The sequence below is a fragment of the Magallana gigas genome, chromosome 9, assembly GCF_963853765.1.
Source record: "Magallana gigas chromosome 9, xbMagGiga1.1, whole genome shotgun sequence".
Lineage (NCBI taxonomy): Eukaryota > Metazoa > Mollusca > Bivalvia > Ostreida > Ostreidae > Magallana > Magallana gigas.
This window is the reverse complement of record NC_088861.1, coordinates 16,607,849-16,629,452: the sequence shown is the minus strand read 5'-3', so window position 1 is coordinate 16,629,452 and position 21,604 is coordinate 16,607,849. Positions and strand designations below refer to the sequence as shown.

The 21,604-nt window shown below is 32.7% G+C and overlaps 1 protein-coding gene across 1 annotated transcript in view; it reads left to right on the top strand.

Moving 5' to 3' along the window:
* The window catches only part of LOC117691714 (uncharacterized), a 41,262-nt gene that overhangs the window by 13,927 nt on the left and 5,731 nt on the right, over positions 1–21,604 (top strand). The window contains exons 3-7 of the mRNA XM_066072298.1: positions 10,071–10,130; positions 10,257–10,488; positions 10,574–10,690; positions 11,164–11,266; positions 11,367–11,452. Of these exons, the coding sequence (XP_065928370.1) occupies positions 10,071–10,130; positions 10,257–10,488; positions 10,574–10,690; positions 11,164–11,266; positions 11,367–11,452 (598 nt within the window). The remainder of the gene's footprint in view (positions 1–10,070; positions 10,131–10,256; positions 10,489–10,573; positions 10,691–11,163; positions 11,267–11,366; positions 11,453–21,604) is intronic.

Sequence of the window (21,604 nt, the reverse complement as noted above, 5' to 3'; positions counted from 1 at the left end):
CTCTTTTTTCAGATATTGATGATCAAAGTTTTGAATTCTGGCCCCTTGAAACCCCTAATTACGTAATATATGACTTAAGTATGGTACTGTAAAGATGAACAGCTTTACAATGAACATTTTTGCTTCTATAATTATTAACAAATTATTGTTCAGTAAAGAATTATTGTAAGGAGATTTTAGAACCCTCTTGGCTCCTAATTTGAGGGACCAGCCCCGTTTTCTTGATATCAAATTAAAGGTCTTGCAAATATAAACATATTTTGTCCTACAAGTGTTCACAAAATGTTAACCGTTCTCGAGATATCTATACAAATATGTTTAAGGGGCCGACCCAAAATCTCCTTAATGGGGTCATCAACAAAAAAATTACGGTGGCAAATTGTACAGAACATTATTTTAAGCAACTTTTGTTATATATTGCTTTTCCAAAAGTTTCTCCTTTTTCCGATATTGCTGATCAAAGTATCAATCTTCTGGCCCCTTGAAACCCCTAATTACGCAATATACGACTTACTTGTATGTATGGTAATGTATAGATAAATAGTTGTACAATAAACGTTTTTGCTTCTATGATTATTAACAAATTATCGTTCAGTAAAAAGTTATTGTAAGAAGACATTAGACCCCTCGTGGCCCCTAATTTGAGGGGCCAGCCCCTTTTTCTTGATATCAAATTAAAGGTCTTTTAAATATAAACAACTTTTGCATTACATGTTTTAAAAAAATATGTACACATCAAAAGGTATTACAGAAAATGTGCAAAAATATTGTTGAAAAATTTAGTGCTAATTTTCAGGTTCAGGCGAGCTTCGAGGCCTTTAGCAATTTTCGCAATTGGAAGCATTAAGGGAAATCTACAGTCATTCATCTACAATCCCTGAAAATTATAAGCTTCTATCTTGATTAGTTTAAGAGGAGATGCGTGGATAAAATGACCCTTAAAAATTTACAAAATCGTTCATATCTGAAACCGGAAGTGACGTAATCATTTGAAATTTTAATAATCTGTAGCGACATTGATGCTTTATAACTCCTAAAAATTTGGTGAAAATCAGTTGAATAGTTTCTGAGAAATAACGCTCCAAAAAAGTCAGAAAAAGAAAAAAAAATATAATAATAAAGAAAAAGAAACCGTAGAATAGCAAGAGGGTCTTCCGTTGGAAACGGAAGACCTTAATAATAGGGAAAAAGAAACCGAACGAAAACAATAAGGTCTTCCGTTGGAAAACGGAAGACCTTAATAAAGAAACTGTGTGTGGTTTGAGGAATGCATAGAAGATGGCGGCAAATTATCGCAAATAATCAGTGCAAAATCCAACAAATAGGCTGGTGTTTGTTACCTATTCTAAAAATACATTGATAAAAATTGTTATCGTCACATAACATAACCGATTAAGTTAATGTGTACATATGGTCAACGTACATGTATTTTTAATACAGAAGGAGGCGGACGTATCAGGCGGGGATCCAGAAAAATAAATTCCAAAAATGATCGGTTAAATTACAATGAATGCTTTGAAAATTGTTGTAAACTATCGCACGGGTCAAAATGCATGATAGAAGCTGTGTACACTGTAGTTGGAAACTTTCATTTTATATCAATATACCGGTATATTACTATTACAACAACTGAGAGCATAACACAAGCAATACATGTCCTTTACCGGCACCACCCCCCCCCCTCCCCATAAAAAAATGAAACAATTGTCGTTTTATTTGCTAAACATGTGTGGAGAAAAACTGGTTCAAGATATTTCTAAAGGACATACCCGATTAGTAATGAAAAATTGAATCGTTTAAAACTAATTTCGTCATAATTTTAAGGTGCATTTGGGTATATTTTGGTCCATTTGGGTAAATAGATGCACCAGCACAGCTCTAACTTATATATAATCAGACCATAAATTCAAAATATTTTCAAAAATTAATAGCTTTAAAACCAGTGGATAAAAAAAGGAAAGCAAGTCGAACTTGATGAGTGCTTATAGCTGTGTTGAATGAATAGTACAGTAGGATATGCGCTAAAAGGTCCCGTCTACTCTTTCCTACCCTTTATTTATTGGAACACTAAATCCAATCATAAAAGTCAAATTTGAAATAATAACGGATATATATACCTGTTTATCAAAAGTAAAACTACTCATAATTTATCTGTAGTGCATCGTTATGGAGCTACACAGAAAGTTTGAAATTAATTTGCCGAGCCAAAACGAAAAAAAAAGCCTGGAAAACGAAGAGGAAACGAAGCGGGGACATAATAACTGACAAATTAAATGAGGATCAAGCCCCTATCGGAAAGGGAAATGCTAGGTGATGAGAGAGAGAGAGAGAGCGAGAGAGAGAGAGAGAGAGTCGATGTAAATCATACGTGCGCTAACACCGTTGAAATTAAAGCTTGCTAGTTGGTATGCCCTACCCTAGCTACCTCCTCTCTTTTCTCCTTTAAGAGGCTTAATTATTGTCTATATATGCTTGTATCAAATCAAATCAATTTCAAATTCTAAGACAAAATTGAATTTGACACTTCAAAACAAACTCTCTCTCCTTCTCTCTCTCTCTCTCTCTCTCTCTCTCTCTCTCTCTCTCTCTCTCTCTCTCTCTCTCTCTGTATACTCGACAATGGCATTGATACCCTACAGTACACTATTCCTATCTGGATTGTTGTCGTTGAGGTTGTAAATCATTATCTTCTATGGTTTAAAACTTTTTGAACTTCATCATAACCTATATTTTGACATGTCGATTATTTCATTGAATTTCGTTTCATAGCTAAAACCACACTCAGTTTTAATTATTTAGATTAAAAAGATTTTTCTTCGCGAGCCGATTTTTACACAGTCGGGGCGAATACACTTCGGGTTAAAATGGTTCGGGGGAGGGGGGGGGGGGGGGATACATACAGGGCAAACAAAACCACTTAGATTCGCAAAGCCAACAGTGTTATCACTCATTTAATTGTTTATACTGTGTGGAGTTAATTCATCAATGTTAATTTAACCATTTTATAACCACTATATAAGAGCTATTAAGACATATATTTGTAGAAAAGAGCATGTGCAAATGATCTTTATTTAGAATAATTTGATGTTGCTAGGATACAGGTTTCAGATCCATGATTTGATTGGTTAATTTAGTTATTGAATCTCGAATTTCGAATCTTGAATCTCGTATGTCGAATCTCGTATTTTGAATCTCGAATCTCGAATGATCCTTCTCGGCTTTCGTATTTTGCGACACTTAGGTACCTGATGCTATTTTTAGGTACGGGTACTTTCCGTCCAAACACATGTGTAGGCGAAATAATGGGAAAAGGCGAAAATCCTCCTTGTTACAATCATTTTCTCGTGAATAAGGGTATGATAGAATTTTTATTAAGTAATATATATTGTGAATAATCTTTAAGTATCTTACTCTCGAAAACCAATATAAATGCATTGGCAAGAAAAGCTTTAACTTTATATTTAGGCACAGATGGATACTTTTGGTTTTAATGCACGCTTAACTTCACTAAAATTAGCATATATTTTAAACAATAAATTGAGGATTTTTAAAAAAAAAAAATTGTACCAAATCTATTTGAATTTTGTCTATGTAAATCAGAGGAAGGAGACATTTAAATCGACACTATTCTGTTGGTTGATCAAATGGCGCTATTGCTGAATTAAACTTTATCCGTTTTTATGTCTAGAAAAAAAATCGAATAAAACATCGAAATTGCATATTACCATAGTGATCAATTGCAAGCAAACATTCCCGGCCATAGGAAGTACCAGCCTAATGTTTTACAAACTTCTTAATTAATTGCACAGGAATTTTTAAAATGTATAATGTGTCTTTTGTCTTTCCCACAAATTTGTACACGCTTAGGCTGACAGTAAATCTCTATCTACAATAATGGTAATTATCACATTCGTGGATTTTATATGATATTGTTATCTTTAACATTTTATTTGCATGATTGTTTTTTACACAAAATATAATGTAACCGATGAGATCCCCCCGCCCAAGTTTATTTCCACCATTGTTATGTCTAGAATGGTAAATTTAGGCTTCTTATGCTTGACCACACTTTGAAAATCGAGCTACAAACTAAATACAGAGCTTTAAAGTCTTTGTTTTATAGATAAGCTGAAGCCTCCCCAATCCTGAAAATTCAAATTTCTTAAAATTTACATAGTAAAATTACCAAATATATGGCTCGGACCCCCACCACAACTACCTCCCCACCCCATGCAGACAAACCTTAAATTTCCCTCGGACCTATCCTTTCTTCCTGGAAAAAATATGGATCTGCGCATAAAAACGTTCCCTGTAATTCAGAGTGCGTTTTTCTTCAGGTAACGATTTCTTAAGGTTAAAAATGTACGATTTCTTTTGATACCTCTTTGCAAGCCATCCAGCGGATATTCAGTACATGACTGTTGGTTTTGTATCGGTGATCGTTTGTTTTGCATTGGTGTCTGTTGATTTTCCAAAAGAGGCTGTTGGTTTTGTTTTAATCTGGTCTGTTTTCGTATTTTAGCATGTTTTTAAAAATAAGTTGTTCGTTTTGCATTAACGTCTCTTTTTTATCCTTTCCGCCGCCCATACTAATTAAATGAAATAACACATTTCGATTTACATAAACAAGAATATAATCTTGTCTATATTCAATTCAGATCCTCACAAATATCTTTGTAGTGCTAGCACAGTGTAGAATTTCCATAATTTACAATTTCTTTGAACACAGTGGAAACACGAGCTAATATTTTTGCGATACGAGACCAGTAAAAAGCTACAATGAGCCTGAATGCCCTTTGTGATCAAAATTAGCGAAACGCAGAACAATTGCTTTGCCTGATGAGTCACCAATCTGGTGGTTAAACACAATAGTACAGGAAAACCAAATATACGCAAGTAAACAAAATCAAAGCAGGGGATTTTCGCTTTGTTTCTTTTTCTTTCCACAGTATTAAATAGACTAAGTATAAAACAATATCTAAGAGAAGTACAGATAATTCCTACCTTGTTCAGTTGAATCCTCTACTGATTCCCGTTCACACTGGTTGGAGTTAAATTCCCAGATATATCACTAAGTCTACATGTTTATTCTGATCACAGCTGCAAGCGCCAATGTGACGTATTCAACCTCTACACGTCATCAGCCGACTTAAAAATTTCATAATTTTGCGATATGTATAAAGAATAATTGATGTTTTTATTTCAGTACACCTTTCTTGATACAATCAAACTCAATAATTAATCATATTCATTTTGGCAGATGTGTATTAATTACCGAAATACAATATCTCATGAAAAAGGGAGGGGCTTATGCAATTTTTTTTAATTCACACGTAGTAGATTTTTGATACCTCCCTTAACATAACTGAGTTTTTATACGAATTGTCAAATATTTAAAACATTTACAATATCGAGACCGAAATAAACAGAAGATTTCAAGTGAGTTCAGCCTGTCGTAAAAACAATTCAGACATAAACATTTTAACGGATCTGGTTTTTTCCTCATGATCAATAGTTATTCTGCACTTTTTAAGTGTTTTTCATTTTAGAATATTGTCTAACACGTGCTGAAAAAACGCCATAAGATGGCAATTGGTAAAATGGTAATTTTTTAAAAAGTTTTTTCTGTGCTAATTGAGAAGACGAATCTGTTACAAGATGTTGTAAATTTAATGTCATTTCCTTTATCTAAATATAAGTCCTCTGGCAAACAGTTGTCGCAAATTAAAAATAAGTTGTTGAAGCAAACAGTCGGCGCAAATTTGCGGCAAGTTAAGAATTCATGTGCAAATTAGCTTCTGGCAAACTGTTTTCGGCAAAATTGCGGCAAGTTCAGAATTCGTCTGCAAATTAGCTTCTGGCAAACTGTTTGCGGCATAGTTGCGACAAGTTAAAAATTCGCATGTCAATAAGCATCTGGTAAACAGTTTGCGGCAAAGTTGCGGCAAGTTCAGAATTCGTCTGCAAATTAGCTTCTGACAAACTGTTTGCGGCAAAGTTGCGACAAGTTCAGAATTCATATGTGAATTAGCTTTTGGCAACTTGTTTGCGGCAAAGTTGCCGCAAACTTACATATAAACAGTACAATGAGCAAACTAAAGATATTTACGGCAAAAGAAAAACAATTAATAAACACTTATCATTTATATATTGTTGGTAAACAAACATAAATTTAACAGTTGCAGCAATATTACAGATAAAAAACTAGAGTTTCAACATACTTATAAAGGACACCAGTTCAAATTAATAATTATGTTTTAATTTTACGCATTTTAAAGACTTCAAAATTTAACACAAATATGATGAACAAATCATAATGTCAAATAGTACTCAACTGATCGGTTATGATTTGTTGCTTCAGATTGATTAACTCGAATGCAGTTTTATCACGCAACGCGCACTGATGGACTTGGAAAAAAGTATATAGCTCACAATGAGCGAAGTTCAAACCATATAGTTCACAATTAAGTCCTGTATGACCACTAGCCGTATTACGATCGATCGAGGCATTCTTTATGGGCATTCCCAATGCCTTTTTTTGTGACCATCTCGCGTGCTTTCTGATTTAAATTCACACATAAACAATCACACAAACAGCTGACAATCAGAATATCACAATAATATCCACATTGAAATTGTCGGACTTCAGCACTGTCATTTATATGCTCTTCTCCATAATCTTAAAATACATCTTCACTCCTCTTTTGGTTGCATTTTTCGATCATAAAATCAGTGAATTGACAGTTTTTCATTTATGGTTTTCTTTACGTCTATGAAGCGTGGACACCTGGGCATACCTATTGTGAGGATAAATAGATTTCATATAAGCAAAATTGGTTTCAAATTTTTAAGTAGTTTCTAAGAAAAACAAGGAATAATATTCTCTATAAAGCTCCAAATTTGCTCTTCTAACTCTGAGAAGAACATGTATTCTTTTCTTTATGTCATATGAATGTAAATCGTATAAAATATACACTCATCGCTATGGAATGATTATTTTCAAAATTAAACGATGTTTAAATATTTTTTTCATTGCTCGTTCATACATCACAAGTCAAGTAAAATGTAAAAAAAGAAAGATAATAATATCGGGCGTTTTGCTTGATCCCATACCCAGCATTGTCATAGGGACAGACTTGACTGTTAAACCCAAGTTAAAAGTAGATCACAGTCTTTCGTTTTATATTCTGATAACAAATATGTTTAAACTGTCGTTCAACAAATATATTTTTATTTCTTAACCTACTTTTTAAAAAACGGGCTCATGCAGATGGTGCACTGGGTGTTGACACTCGATTTTTTCATTCATTTTTGTCCTCTGTTTCAGGAATGGGTTTTTTTACAGTTAAACACATCATTGACAACGATTTTTTTTACCTATACAGCTAATTCCCTTATTATCATTCATTTCAACATCTCGGTGGTTGCAGACAACATTGCATCATCGAATGTGAAAATTGGCTACTAGCTATTGATCGGCCATTCAGCGCCAAAAGTAAAAGTATAATCAAACAGCATACAAAAAATCCTTATTCAACATCAAGCTGTTCGAATACTCGATCAAATATAAGACAAGTAGACTGATATTTGAACTTTTAAAAAAAGAATATACCGTTACAAAAGAACAGACAGGTTAGTGTTTATGTAATACGTAGAGTCGGGTTGGGCGGGGGTTCCAATCGCATTTGAATATTGAAACATCATTATCTTCCGATTAAAGTTGATCTTGCTCCGATTTCACAAAAAAAACTTAAGTTTTTACCTAAGTTTAAACTCAAATCTTGAGAATTTACTCAGCTGAGATTTTTCTCAAATTGCATTTCACAAATCAAACTTAGTCATTTCTCAGCTGAGTTGATTTTTTTTACTTAGCTGAGTCAATAATTTTCATTGTCACAAGTGGCCCCTTATAACTTCTCTTATTTTTTTTTTATTTATTCTCAATAAAAACAAACGTCTGCTTATGTTTTCAACGGAGGAAAATCGGATTAAATTAACAAGAGTCATAAAATGTTAATCAGTCATGAAATGTACACTTTGTTATGCTTATTATAGATGACATATCTACATGATCTTATATATTATATAGACCAATCCACACTTTACAAAAGTTATGTCCCTTGGCCGCCATCTTTGGGGAAAAACCCATATATTTCTCACAGTAGCCTTTGTAGTTTAAAGGGTTGTAACTTCGTCATTTGACTTTAGAAATCGGTTTCTCTGTGAATTTTGATTGCCCTAAGTTGGGGCAACCCACACATTGAAGGAATAAATTAAATTCCAAAAGATTATTTCACAGGACGCCCACACATTTGGTTGCATAAAGAAGGGAAAAGTTGTTTTTTCCCTTTTGACCTTTGGGTTGACCCCGCAAAGGGGAACAACTTTTGCAAAGTGTGGATTGGACTATAGCAAACAAAAGAACACATTAAATACATAATGGTTACCTTAAAATCAATAGAAAGTAGAATCACTGCACAGTTATTCCATTTAACACAAACAAATGAATTTGTTCCCTTTGTTTACATTTTTGTCAAGGGATATAACTCCGCCGAAATTACTATTTTTTAATGAAAAAAATATTTATCAAACCTGGATGAAATATTGCATATACGGTGATCATTGAGTGGAATAGATCTAAGAAATGAACATTACAGACATTATAATACTGTATTAATGATGTTAATGACATATTCATATTTGAGATTTGACTTAAGTCTGCTATGGAGTAAACTCAAGTTTTTTCTCAAATTGAGTAAAAAACATGACTAAGATTTTTTTGTGAAATGCAGAGATTTGAGTTTTCTCAAATTTGAGAAAAAACTCAAATATTTGAGAAAAAACTCAGACTTAAGTCTGAGATTTGACTTAAGTTTTTTTTGTGAAATCGGGGCCTTAACTCGTAATATTGCAAACTTTAAATGAGACTCTCTTATAATAAATGTTTGATCCTAGAATATTTGTTGGATTTATTTATTTTTTTTCTCTTTACAGAATATACAAAATAAAAACAGCAAATTAATGATAATATAAAGTATTAAAGTTGTGCTGAATGCGTAAAATTTTATAAGTTTAATTTCCGGTAAAGCTTTGACACGCTCAGAAAGCATAGGTGGGGGTATCAACAAAATTTGATTAGGATATCAATGGGTTCATTGGGTAATCAATAGGTGAAAAAAAACGCCGAGTAGTTGAAATTTAATTTATTTGTGTAACATGTTGGTAAAAAAAATTCATTAAGGATTTACAGAGTGAAGTGCTAATTTTTTAATAATTCTTTTAAATTCGTTTGAAGTTGGTTAAACTATCAACAAATACAATGTAAATCAATAAAGGGGCTTGGTCACAATTTTGGTCAAATTCTATTATTTTGTTTTGATTAATTATAATGCTTTAAGAATGCATTTCTAATGATCAAAAGAAATTTGAGTTATAAGCAACGTCCGGGGCTCACAATTCTTTGTTATGTAAACAAGACTCGTTTCCTGTCTTTGTTTACATATGTCAAATATATCAGTAAAAACCTTTTTCAAGCGGATTTGTCTATCTTTTTATTCATTTTAAGCATAAAAAACCGTTCCTAATGTTTAACACATTCGTTTTAGGTATAAAACTAAAATTTTCACTTCAACATTCAAAATGTAAACAAAAGCATTGTTTACATAGCAAAGAATTGTAAGCTCTGTAACTGGCTTTTAACTCAACGAATGACACTGAACTTTTGGTCACCTATTAAAAATGCTTTCCTGAAGCGTTGTAAACATTCAAATTAAAAACAAAATCATTTTTGACCAAAATTGTGACCATACCCCTGTTCATCACTTCGAAATTCTTAAATAATTGTATCTAAAGATAAGCTCAGAACACTTAATTATACCATGTTATCACTGACAGTATTCTTATTTAAATTAGAGGCATACGTCAAACGAATACAGTCCCATTGCCTTTGCGCCAAAACTGTAATTGTCAATACATAAACCCAATTTACGATTTTTTTTTTAAATTTGAGTTGTGCAGTTTTATATTTCGTTGCTTATAGAAATATAATAAGTATTGTTTTGTTTTTCTAGATGATGAGAATGGCATATAACATCTGTATTTTTCCTTTTTTGGTTTTGTTGCAAATGCAGGTAATTATTATTGTTAATTTCGCGTATTTATTTCCAAACAAATGATTTCAGTTGCAAACCTAAATGACGATCATTATGATTACATAGCGCAAGTATATTTACACATAAAACACATTTCTACAACAGTTAATAACAAATCAGGATAGATACTGTCAAGAAGCTGTCGATAGTGTGGAAAACGTGGAGGTTTGTCCAACGACAAAAACAGAATGGGATAGAGCCGCTACTAAAAAAAATTGCAGCAGAATAGCACCATACCAAAATTGCGTATCTGTTGAAAAATTCAAATACCATTGTGTCATCAACGGACAAAGAAACAAATTGGTGGAAGTGTGTGCACCTGCAAGAATAATTTTTGGTAGACTTTTGGATAATTTTCTCATCTTCAAATAAATTAGTCATATTTTCCTTTCAGAACTCTAAAATTTGTATGGTTTTTGTAGGACATTGTGTTGAATTCAATGTTCGTGGTGGAGTAATTCAGGATCAAATAACAGCCCCTTGCAACAAGACATTTCCAATGTGCGGCAGTATTTATTCCTCATCAGATGCTTACAAATGTAAAGTTTCAGAAGTTTTTAACATTATGTTGCCGTTCGAAGAGTTTATTTCCTGAATTATCATATATCTCATAAATTTAAACTTGAAATTCCTTTATATAATATGTTTAGTATTAATATTCACCGATCAAGAAAATATGGTCAGAAAATTCAGATTACAATGAATGAATATGCATATGAACGCATATGAACCAAGACCCCGATATATGATAGTAAAGAAAATATTTACAGAAAGTGTTTAATCTACTGTTTTAAACCTACTTTATAAAACTTTGATTACTTTATTTACAGAAAATGTAAGGACAGATTTATCAATCATATTTATTCAATATTTATAAGATAAAAACTTCGTAAGGTGTTCAAATCCTGTTTATATTAGGTATACATAATTATATAAAGTAGTATGCAATAAAATATGTTTAAAGCAAAAGTTTCAAATTTAAAAAGTATAATCATAATGTTACACATTGCAGATCCTGATTGTTATAAACTTGTGTCCATGAGTAAATTTAGAACTTCAACAAAACTAGGACCAACATCACCTATAAGAACAACAACCAATGAAACATTGTATCAGTAAGAACGCAAGTGTTTAAATTAGATACGACAAATGAAGAAACATTTTCTTTGTTCGAACCTCTTACAGTTTTAAAATAATAAATATGACTTTTTTTAGAAACTCAGTTGCTATTGGCGTCATTGTAGCGGTTTCTCTATTGGTTCTTCTGTCGATCGGTGCTATCGTATCAGTTGAATTTAGAGGTAAGTCATCAATCTTACAATTCATACCATATATGACTATTTGATAGTCTGTACATGTATGATTTAGAGAAATACCATGATTTTATTTTTAGAAGAAAACGCCGGTAAAGGTAAAGAGGCATAGCTTGATAGCAAGCAAGGTGAGTCTGATTGAAGTTTGTTCTATCGGATAGAAGCCATATGTTGCTTTGCACATAGTGGATTTACATGTTTGTACGACATGGGGGACCTCCATACCTACCTAAATCACATACAGAATTGTACATGCACATCCAACAAGGGGGATGCCCCAAAAATTATAATACTTAATGTATCTTACTTTAAGGTTACTTAACTGACAAAAGATAAACAATTACTCACGTCATTTGATGGTGTCTTTAAAAATATTTAATTTATACAATCTTGACTGTATTGACTTGAAGCTAGATTTTTCATTGATTTTATATATGTAAATTGACAATAAATATTAATTAGAATATTCTGAAATATTGATTTACAGTACCGATCAGACCCAACCTAACAGAAAGTTAGAAACCCTGGGTCTACTTTCTGGGTTTACTCTGGGTTAACTTCGGGTTAACTAGAGCGGACCCATAGTAAACCCAAAGTATACCCAGAGTGGACACAGAGAGTAAACCCAGTCAGAAGTATACCCCTGAAAGCAGACTCTAACTGTGTATATGGAATATACAAAGGGTAGGAATTACAGGCAGTAGGATGGTAAGATAAAATACTAGTCTGCTTCACACTTCAGTGCATACAGTTGAACTCAAAAGCAATTATAAAGTAAACCCCGAGTAAACCCAAATTTTCAAAAAGTAAACCCCAAGTAAACCCAAAAAGTAAACCCGGGGTTTAGTTGGGGTTTACCCTGTTGTTAGGTTGGATCTGATCGGTACTGTAACTTTATCCAAGATAAAAACTAATCAGTAAACTAGCATTATCATGCCATGTAAAGAACTTTAAATGAGTTTTACGTTCGGACGTTTAAAGTTTATTATTTATAATTTTGTTTTTAACTAGAACACCCAAGTGAGATAGAAACGGTCAAAAATTATAGAAAATATTGGATGAATCTATTTCACCGTCTTTTTTCTTTATATAACAACTGCTCTATTTTTCTAAAACTGTTGGTCATAAGCAATATTTGTGTGAAGTAAGAACATTTAATGCTTCTCCATAAGAAAGATAATGACCGGACACAAATTTTGCACTTTTTCTGCCAGTGACCTTGCCCTTGCCCAAATGACCTTGGGTCAAGGTCATGACACACCCTTTGGTCCTAAGCAATATTTGTGTGAAGTTAGAACATTCAATGCTTCTCCATAAGAAAGATAATGACCGGACACGAATTTTGCACTATTTTTCTCAACGACCTTGACCTTGCCCAAATGACCTTGGATCAAGGTCATGACACACCCTTAAGTCAATAGCAATCTTTGTATGAATTAAGAACTTCCAATATTTCTCCATTAGAAAGATATGGACCGGACACGAATTTTTGTATGTTTTCTGCCAGTGACCTTGAACTTGCCTGAATGACCTTGGGTCAAGGTCATGACACACCTTTAAGTCATAAGCAATCTTTGTATCAAGTAAGAGCTTCCAATGTTTCTCCATAAGAAAGATATGGACCAGACACGAATTTTGTATTTTTTCTGCCAGTGACCTTGACCTTGCCCGAATGCCCTTGGGTCAAGGTCATGACACACCCTTAGGTCATAAGCAATCTTTGTGTGAAGTAAGAACTTCCAATGTTTCTCCATAAGAAAGATATGGACCGGACACGATTGCACAGACAGACGGACGGACAGACGGACGGACAGACGGACAAGGTGATTCCTATATACCCCCCCAAACTTCGTTTGCGGGGGGTATAATAATTAACACAAAATAAACATGGTAATTAAAACGTATATACAAGTTGTACATTTGTATATTGGTGATTTACTAACATAAAATATATTGCAAACTAAATAATTACGCAGATAGAGATCTTCTTGCAACGATACGCCCATTGTCGGCCTTTAAATAAATGTGTACCATAAATGTTTTATCTTGCAGTTCTCGATACAGATTGTTTGAAAGCATAAAATTTATCACTTTATTGCATTTAATCATTGAAAACCAAAAAAAAAAATTATCACTTTGTTTCATTTAATCATTACTAAAAACTAGTTCGGGACAGCTGATATAAATTAAGAATAACTTATTCTTGCATACCGTGAATGCTGCCATATTGTAAATATCATTTCATTCATTTTGGATAATGTCTAAGCACGATAAGTGAGATACATTGATTCATTGCATACGTTTAGTATTGCATCAGAGAAATGAGAATTGAAACATGAAATTAAAGTAAAAGAGTTATCATTTGTCAAATAGAATTGGTTAAGAAAGGATTTGAATTTTACAATGCTTTTTCACTAGAAGTAAATGTTGACTAGAAGGGAATGTATCTATCTCTGGATAAGTCTTATTGCCAATGTTTCAAATTACTTGCATTCAAGGAGTGCCTTAAATTAATTGAACACATGTAGGACTATATGAATGAACACAAAAAATGCATTGCTAAGCATTCTGATATTGACACAGCGAGTTCTGTCATTCTGCTGACAGCAAAAACCAAGCAAATATATATTATCTAGATTAAATCTATGATAGAAACACCCAGATTACCAAGTCAACAGCAGCGGTTGGACTCATCTACGCCAGAGAAGAGCTAGCCTAAAAGATACATGCAGGGGGGAATAAATAAATAGAAAATAAATTGAGAAAAACAAACAAACATTTTAATTTCAAAAACTGAGAACAAAATGACCTCAATATTTAATTTAAGATTATTCATTTTTTGTGTTTATTCATATAGTCCGACACGTGTTCAAACTCATATTAATTTATGGCATTCCTTAAATACAAGTTATGTTATATAAAAATTACAAATCTTTATAATTAAAAAGATATTTTACTATAAATTATATAGATATTTGAGGATAAAAAATGTATTTGAATCTCTACAGACGGTCTAAAGCTTTTCTGATATGTTATGGCTAATGTGTCCCAAGTAAGAAATTTTGCCCCCGGCCTCTTGTTTGAATTTGAATATTATTTTAAAGCAGTGCATTGTTATGAAAGAATTTTCCACTAACAGAAAGATTTTGTAAAATGAAAATTAGCAATCTTGTTTCCATAGAAAATTAAAAGTCACTGGAATCTAACAAGAAAATTATTATGATATAGAGATATAGAGTACTCACCTGAAATTCAAATTTTGTGCTAGTGCTTATTGAAGACATTAATTATATAAAAGGAGGAGTTGACATGTTACTGATGAGACCAATTCTTTGATTATTTTGTTTATAAGTTATGTAAAATATATATTGAGACAGTTGTTAGATGAAATATGAAGTAGAGTGGTGATAAACTTTGATTTTTTACATTTTGTGTACATTAGTTGGACTGATTAATTTCTTCGCTTCAGTCCCTCGATATTTTCACACAGACCTGCCGTTTGATAGCAGTTAAATAACGGGGTATTTTCCATATCAATTAAATGAAATGTAATATCGATTTTTTAAAAGTGTATCATTTGCTTTTAAGAACAGTTTATGCATGCTATATTAACAAATTATCATAACCTTACTTCCAAATATTAAACCCACAAAAACAATAAAATCACTCTCTCTCTCTCTCTCTCTCTCTCTCTCTCTCTCTCTTAAAAAATAAGATCTTCATTGTCAAGACATTTACGGAAGGTTTAACACCTTTGATAATCCTGAAAAGAGAATTGCATCATTACTGAAAAAGTGAAATAAAGATGAAAAGACAATATTTATAGCATTAAGGCACTGATCATTTCATATAACTTAGTTTAAACAAACGCATGTACGGATCAAGTTATTTTCTGCTGAATTACATATTTGCTTAATATTTTCTTTAACAAGACACCCGCTTGCCACAAAACAACTTCCTTTAATTATTTGTAGTTCATATTATGATCAAAGGGTTCATCTTTTAACTGCATCCTGTTAGTTTGAAAATCTTCCCAGCTATACTAAATAAATGTTTTACAGGAGGAGTCGAAGCTTGGACTGAAAAGCTTTATATTAGGATATGAATCTTGGATTTTCTATCAGTCCAAACTAATGTACAGTGTACTTAATATACAAGAGAGAGAGAGAGAGAGAGAGAGAGAGAGAATAAGTAAGCAAAATTATTTTCAAATAGGTTATAATATTGGACGTGATATTGATTTTCATCATGGATGGACAGTGCATTCATTTTGCTTTTGAAGGTGCATATCTGTCTCCTATACTATTGGGACATAGCGAAGGGAAGGGGATTGGGGTGTTTTAAGCACTTCTTATAACAATAGATTGTTTTGATACTTAGATTATCCTGGGGACATAGTGTGTTGTTGACACATTTCTTATTGAAGTGCAAACTAATTGGAGTAAATTGTTTAAATGATTAAAAACTCTTAATAACAACACTCTTAAAATGTTATGAAATTGTGCTGTTATATTTAGTAATATTAACAATTCAAAAATGAATTTTTAAAAATTAATAATACAACTAAAACATTTTTATCTCAAGAATTATTTCTTTCTTCTTCAAAAATAAATTTAGTCAAATTCAACTATTCATTTATTCATCACATTTTTTTAAAGTGAACATGTATAAATAAGCAATGTAATGCAAAGTAATGCCATGTAATGCCAGCATTACACTAGATTTTGGAAAGTAATGAATTACATTACCATTACCACTACTGGCTCTAAAAAGTACTGAAAGTGCCATTTTTTACTGATAATTTCTGATATTTACTGATATTGTACTGTCAGTGCTGAGAATTGCTGATATTTACTGATAATTTTACTGCTGTTACTGATAATTGCTATTGGTTCTGATATTTACTGATATTTACTGATGCTTTTGCTGTGAGCTCTGATAATTACTGATATTTACTGAGATTTACTGTTGATACTGAGAATTGCTAATAATTACTGAGAATATTTTAAGGCCCAAAACATTGTCTTTTAATTATTAAATAACACATATTTCAGATTTAACACAATTTATTTAATTATATATTCTTAAGTTTTATTTATTTGATATTTAGCTTCTTTTGAACTTCGGAAACTCACAGATCACATTTTAGACAATATTAGAAAGCCGGTCAAAAATTGGTACTTAAACTTAAGGCAGACTCCACAAAAATTTTAATTTCTAAATGCGGTGGACATTTTTTTTTCAACAATGAAAAACCCCATAATTCTTAACATGCTTATTTTTCTTTTCAAAATAGAGAGATACCCGGTCAGGACTTTATAATGTCTTTGAGGTTTTACTTCACAGAAAGATTAGCGAGGCAGTATCTGTGTATAGTATACATACTTTCAGCAGATCAAGAGCTTTGAATGTCGCAATTCAACCTTGTAAATTGTCAGTCTGGCACCTTGTGTATGACATTACGTAATATCCGTATACAGGAATCCATGATCTTGAGCATATTTATTCAAAGAGAAAAGTATTCACTCTAAAAAAAGTTTTACTTAGTAATCATTTTTTACTTAAAATCATATTAATAAGTAATAGGTAATTACTTAACATTTACTTACAAATTTAAAACAATTACTGAACTTCATGTCAATTACTAAATAAAAATATTTTACTTACATTTACTTAATGTGTAGAAATGTTTTACTAAGTAATTCCTTTTTACTGATTATTGTTATGAAAAAAGGGACAATCATTTACTAAAAACAAAACATGATTTACTAAGTAATTCCTTTACTGATATTTGTTATGATAAGGAACTATCATATACTTAACATGATTTACTAAGTAATTCTTTTACTGATATTTGTTATGATAAGGAACTATCATATACTTAAAGCAAAAAAAAAAAAAAAGACTTACTATATAAGTATATTATGAATTATATAATTCTAAGATAGTCTCAATAAAAATTTCTATTATTGCGAAAATAAGATCAACTTTAATCGCATGATGTTTCATTACATAAAAGGCAAAATGACCCCCCCCCCCCCCCCTCCAGACCCCACGTATTACGTGAACACCAACCTGTCTGTTCTTTTGTTATGCTATATTCTTTTTTCCTACGTTCAAATATCAGTTAACTTATATTGGAGTGTCTAAACCGCTTGATGTTGAATCATGAAGATTGAAGAATTTTTTCGTATGCTGTTCAGTGTTTGTTTCTACTTTTACTTTTGTTTTAATGTTAAGCTACGCGCGCGCTGATTGGTCGATCAATAGCTAGCCGCCAATTTTCATATTCGATGCTGCCATGTTGTCTGCCATCACCGAGATGGTAAAATGAATGAAAATAAGGGAATAAGGCTGTGCACAAGGTAAAAGAATGATTGTCAATGGAGTGTTTACTTTTGGAATATCCACGGCTAAACAGAGGACGAATATAAGTGAATGAATCGAGTCTCAACACCCAAGGCCACTGCATGCACCATCTCGTGCATGATCATGAGCACGTTTTTGAAAAAGTAAGTGAAGTTATGAAAATACATTCGTTGAATGGCAGTTTAAACAGTTATTGGAATATAAAACGAAAGACTGTGCTCTTTTATAATGAGTTTACACTGGAGTCGGAAGCAAATTGAAAGTGGGGGGGGGGGGGGGGGGGTAGACTAATCCTCAGAAAATTGAGGGAAAAAAAACTAATTCCCAAAATCATGGAAATCCTAATCCGTGCGCAGGGGGGGGGGGGGGGGGGGGGAGGTATGGTATACCTATACTTCCAAAAAAAAAATCTTACCTACCAAGTTTCTTTTTACCCAAAACATGAAATTCCTAATCCGGGGGGGGGGGGGGGGGGGGGGGAGGCTAGTATACCTATGACTCCAACTTCTTAATTTTTCAAGGTGAATTTAGGAACAATTATCATTGCTGCGAGAAAAAGTGGGGGGGGGGGGGCTGAACCCTCTATGATGCTATGTCCCTAATGATTAAGGTCTAACTTTGCAAAAAAAGTGGGGGGGGGGGGGGCTAAGCCCTCCCGGTTCCGACGCCTATGGTTTAACAGTTTAAGGCCGTCCATATGACAATGCCGGGTGTCGAATCAAGCAAAATGCTCGTTATTACATCGTTGTGATGCATGAACAAATAATTTAAATTCAAAATTTATTTAAACAACGCCAAATTTAGTGAATTATCATTACATAGTGTATAGGTACATTTTATATGACTTACATTTTTATTACTTAAATAAAAGAATTCATGTTCTACTCACATAGTCAGAGTTAGTAGTGCAAATTTGTACCTATATTGATTAAAAGATCAGTTGATGGAGTAAGTATATATATGATAGACTAACTTGTTTTTCTTAGAAACTGCTTTTAAATTTGAAAAAAAAAATGTGCTTATATGAAATCCATTTATCTTCCCAATAGGTGTCTGCCCTGGTGACCGGGTTACACAGACCTAAAGAAAACCTTGCATGAACAACTAACTCACTGATTTTATGATCAAATGATGCAAACAAAAAAGAGTGAAGACAGAATTTGTGTAAGACTAGGTAGAAAAGCATATAAACAACAGTGCTGAAGTCTGACCATTCCATTGTGGACATTATTGTGATATTCGGCTATTTGTGTGATATTGTTTATTTGTGAAATTATATCGGAGATCACATACAGGAGACTGTCATAAAAAAGACATCAAGAATGCCTTAAAGATTGCCGTGATTAATTGTAATATGACCAGTGACAATGCAGGGCTTAATTGTGAACTATATGGTTTGAACTTCGCTCATTGTGAACTTTTGTCCAAGTCCATCTGTGCATGCATGTTGTGATCAAACTGTATTATATAAATAGTGCCTGTTTGGGAGGGTAACAGTTGAAATTGACACCCCGAGAAAACCATTGTCAACCGACGCGAAGCGGAGGTTAACAATGGTTTTCGAGGGGTGTCAATTTCAACTGTTATCCTCCCAAACAGGCACTATTTATTTTGTTATACTGAATGTCTTTTTTAAAAATTTTAAGAAAATTTTACTGCTTTTATATAGGAATAGCGTGAATTCTACAGCGAACCGTACGCGCATAATTTTCGCGCATGTAACATTTTTTAATGTTACCCGTTGCCAAGTGCGTTGCTAACGCTGAGGGTAATAGTAAATATTATTAACTGCGTCTTAACCAATCAGATTTCAGTATTTAACATGAAAGTATAACAATCAAGTTTATCAATCTGCAGCAACAAATCATCACCGATTGGTTGAGTACTATTAAGGGGGGGGGGGGGGGGGGCTAGTATACCTATGACTCAAACTTCTTAATTTTTCAAGGTGAATTTAGGAACAATTATCATTGCTGCGAGAAGGGGGCTGAACCCTCTATGATGCTATGTCCCTAATGATTAAGGTCTAACTTTGCAAAAAAAGTGGGGGGGGGGGGGGGGGGGGCTAAGCCCCCCCCGGTTCCGACGCCTATGGTTTAACAGTTTAAGGCCGTCCCTATGACAATGCCGGGTGTCGAATCAAGCAAAATGCTCGTTATTACATCGTTGTGATGCATGAACAAATAATTTAAATTCAAAATTTATTTAAACAACGCCAAATTTAGAGAATTATCATTACATAGTGTATAGGTACATTTTATATGACTTACATTTTTATTACTTAAATAAAAGAATTCATGTTCTACTCACATAGTCAGAGTTAGTAGTGCAAATTTGTACCTATATTGATTAAAAGATCAGTTGATGGAGTAAGTATATATATGATAGACTAACTTGTTTTTCTTAGAAACTGCTTTTAAATTTGAAAAAAAAATGTGCTTATATGAAATCCATTTATCTTCCCAATAGGTGTCTGCCCTGGTGACCGGGTTACACAGACCTAAAGAAAACCTTGCATGAACAACTAACTCACTGATTTTATGATCAAATGATGCAAACAAAAAAGAGTGAAGACAGAATTTGTGTAAGACTAGGTAGAAAAGCATATAAACAACAGTGCTGAAGTCTGACCATTCCATTGTGGACATTATTGTGATATTCGGCTATTTGTGTGATATTGTTTATTTGTGAAATTATATCGGAGATCACATACAGGAGACTGTCATAAAAAAGACATCAAGAATGCCTTAAAGATTGCCGTGATTAATTGTAATATGACCAGTGACAATGCAGGGCTTAATTGTGAACTATATGGTTTGAACTTCGCTCATTGTGAACTTTTGTCCAAGTCCATCTGTGCATGCATGTTGTGATCAAACTGTATTATATAAATAGTGCCTGTTTGGGAGGGTAACAGTTGAAATTGACACCCCGAGAAAACCATTGTCAACCGACGCGAAGCGGAGGTTGACAATGGTTTTCGAGGGGTGTCAATTTCAACTGTTATCCTCCCAAACAGGCACTATTTATTTTGTTATACTGAATGTCTTTTTTAAAAATTTTAAGAAAATTTTACTGCTTTTATATAGGAATAGCGTGAATTCTACAGCGAACCGTACGCGCATAATTTTCGCGCATGTAACATTTTTTAATGTTACCCGTTGCCAAGTGCGTTGCTAACGCTGAGGGTAATAGTAAATATTATTAACTGCGTCTTAACCAATCAGATTTCAGTATTTAACATGAAAGTATAACAATCAAGTTTATCAATCTGCAGCAACAAATCATCACCGATTGGTTGAGTACTATTTGTCAAATTTCATTATGGTTTGTTCATCAATTTTGTGTTTATTATTGAAATTTATAAAATGTGAAAAATTTTAAAGTTGATAATTTTAACTTGTGTCCTTTATCTCTAATTTTGCTGCAACTGTTTAAGTTAAACATCTTTGTTAATCACCAGTAGAAGTTATTTGTAAATTGATTAAAAAGCATAGTACATGTATGAGTAACTCATTATTAAATGATTATAAGTGTTTATTAATTGTTTTTATGTTGTAATATCTTAAAGTTGCTATGTTTATCAGTAAGCTTGCGGCAACTGTTTGTCGCAAATTTGCAGCAAACTCTCTGCAAAATTGACGTTGCATTAAAATTTTGTACAAATTAACGTCATTTTATTAATTAATGGGCCTTATTTTCTGATTTAAGTTGTTAAACATAAAATTATCTGGAATTAATTTAATTTCTTCCTAGGTATATCTATTTTTT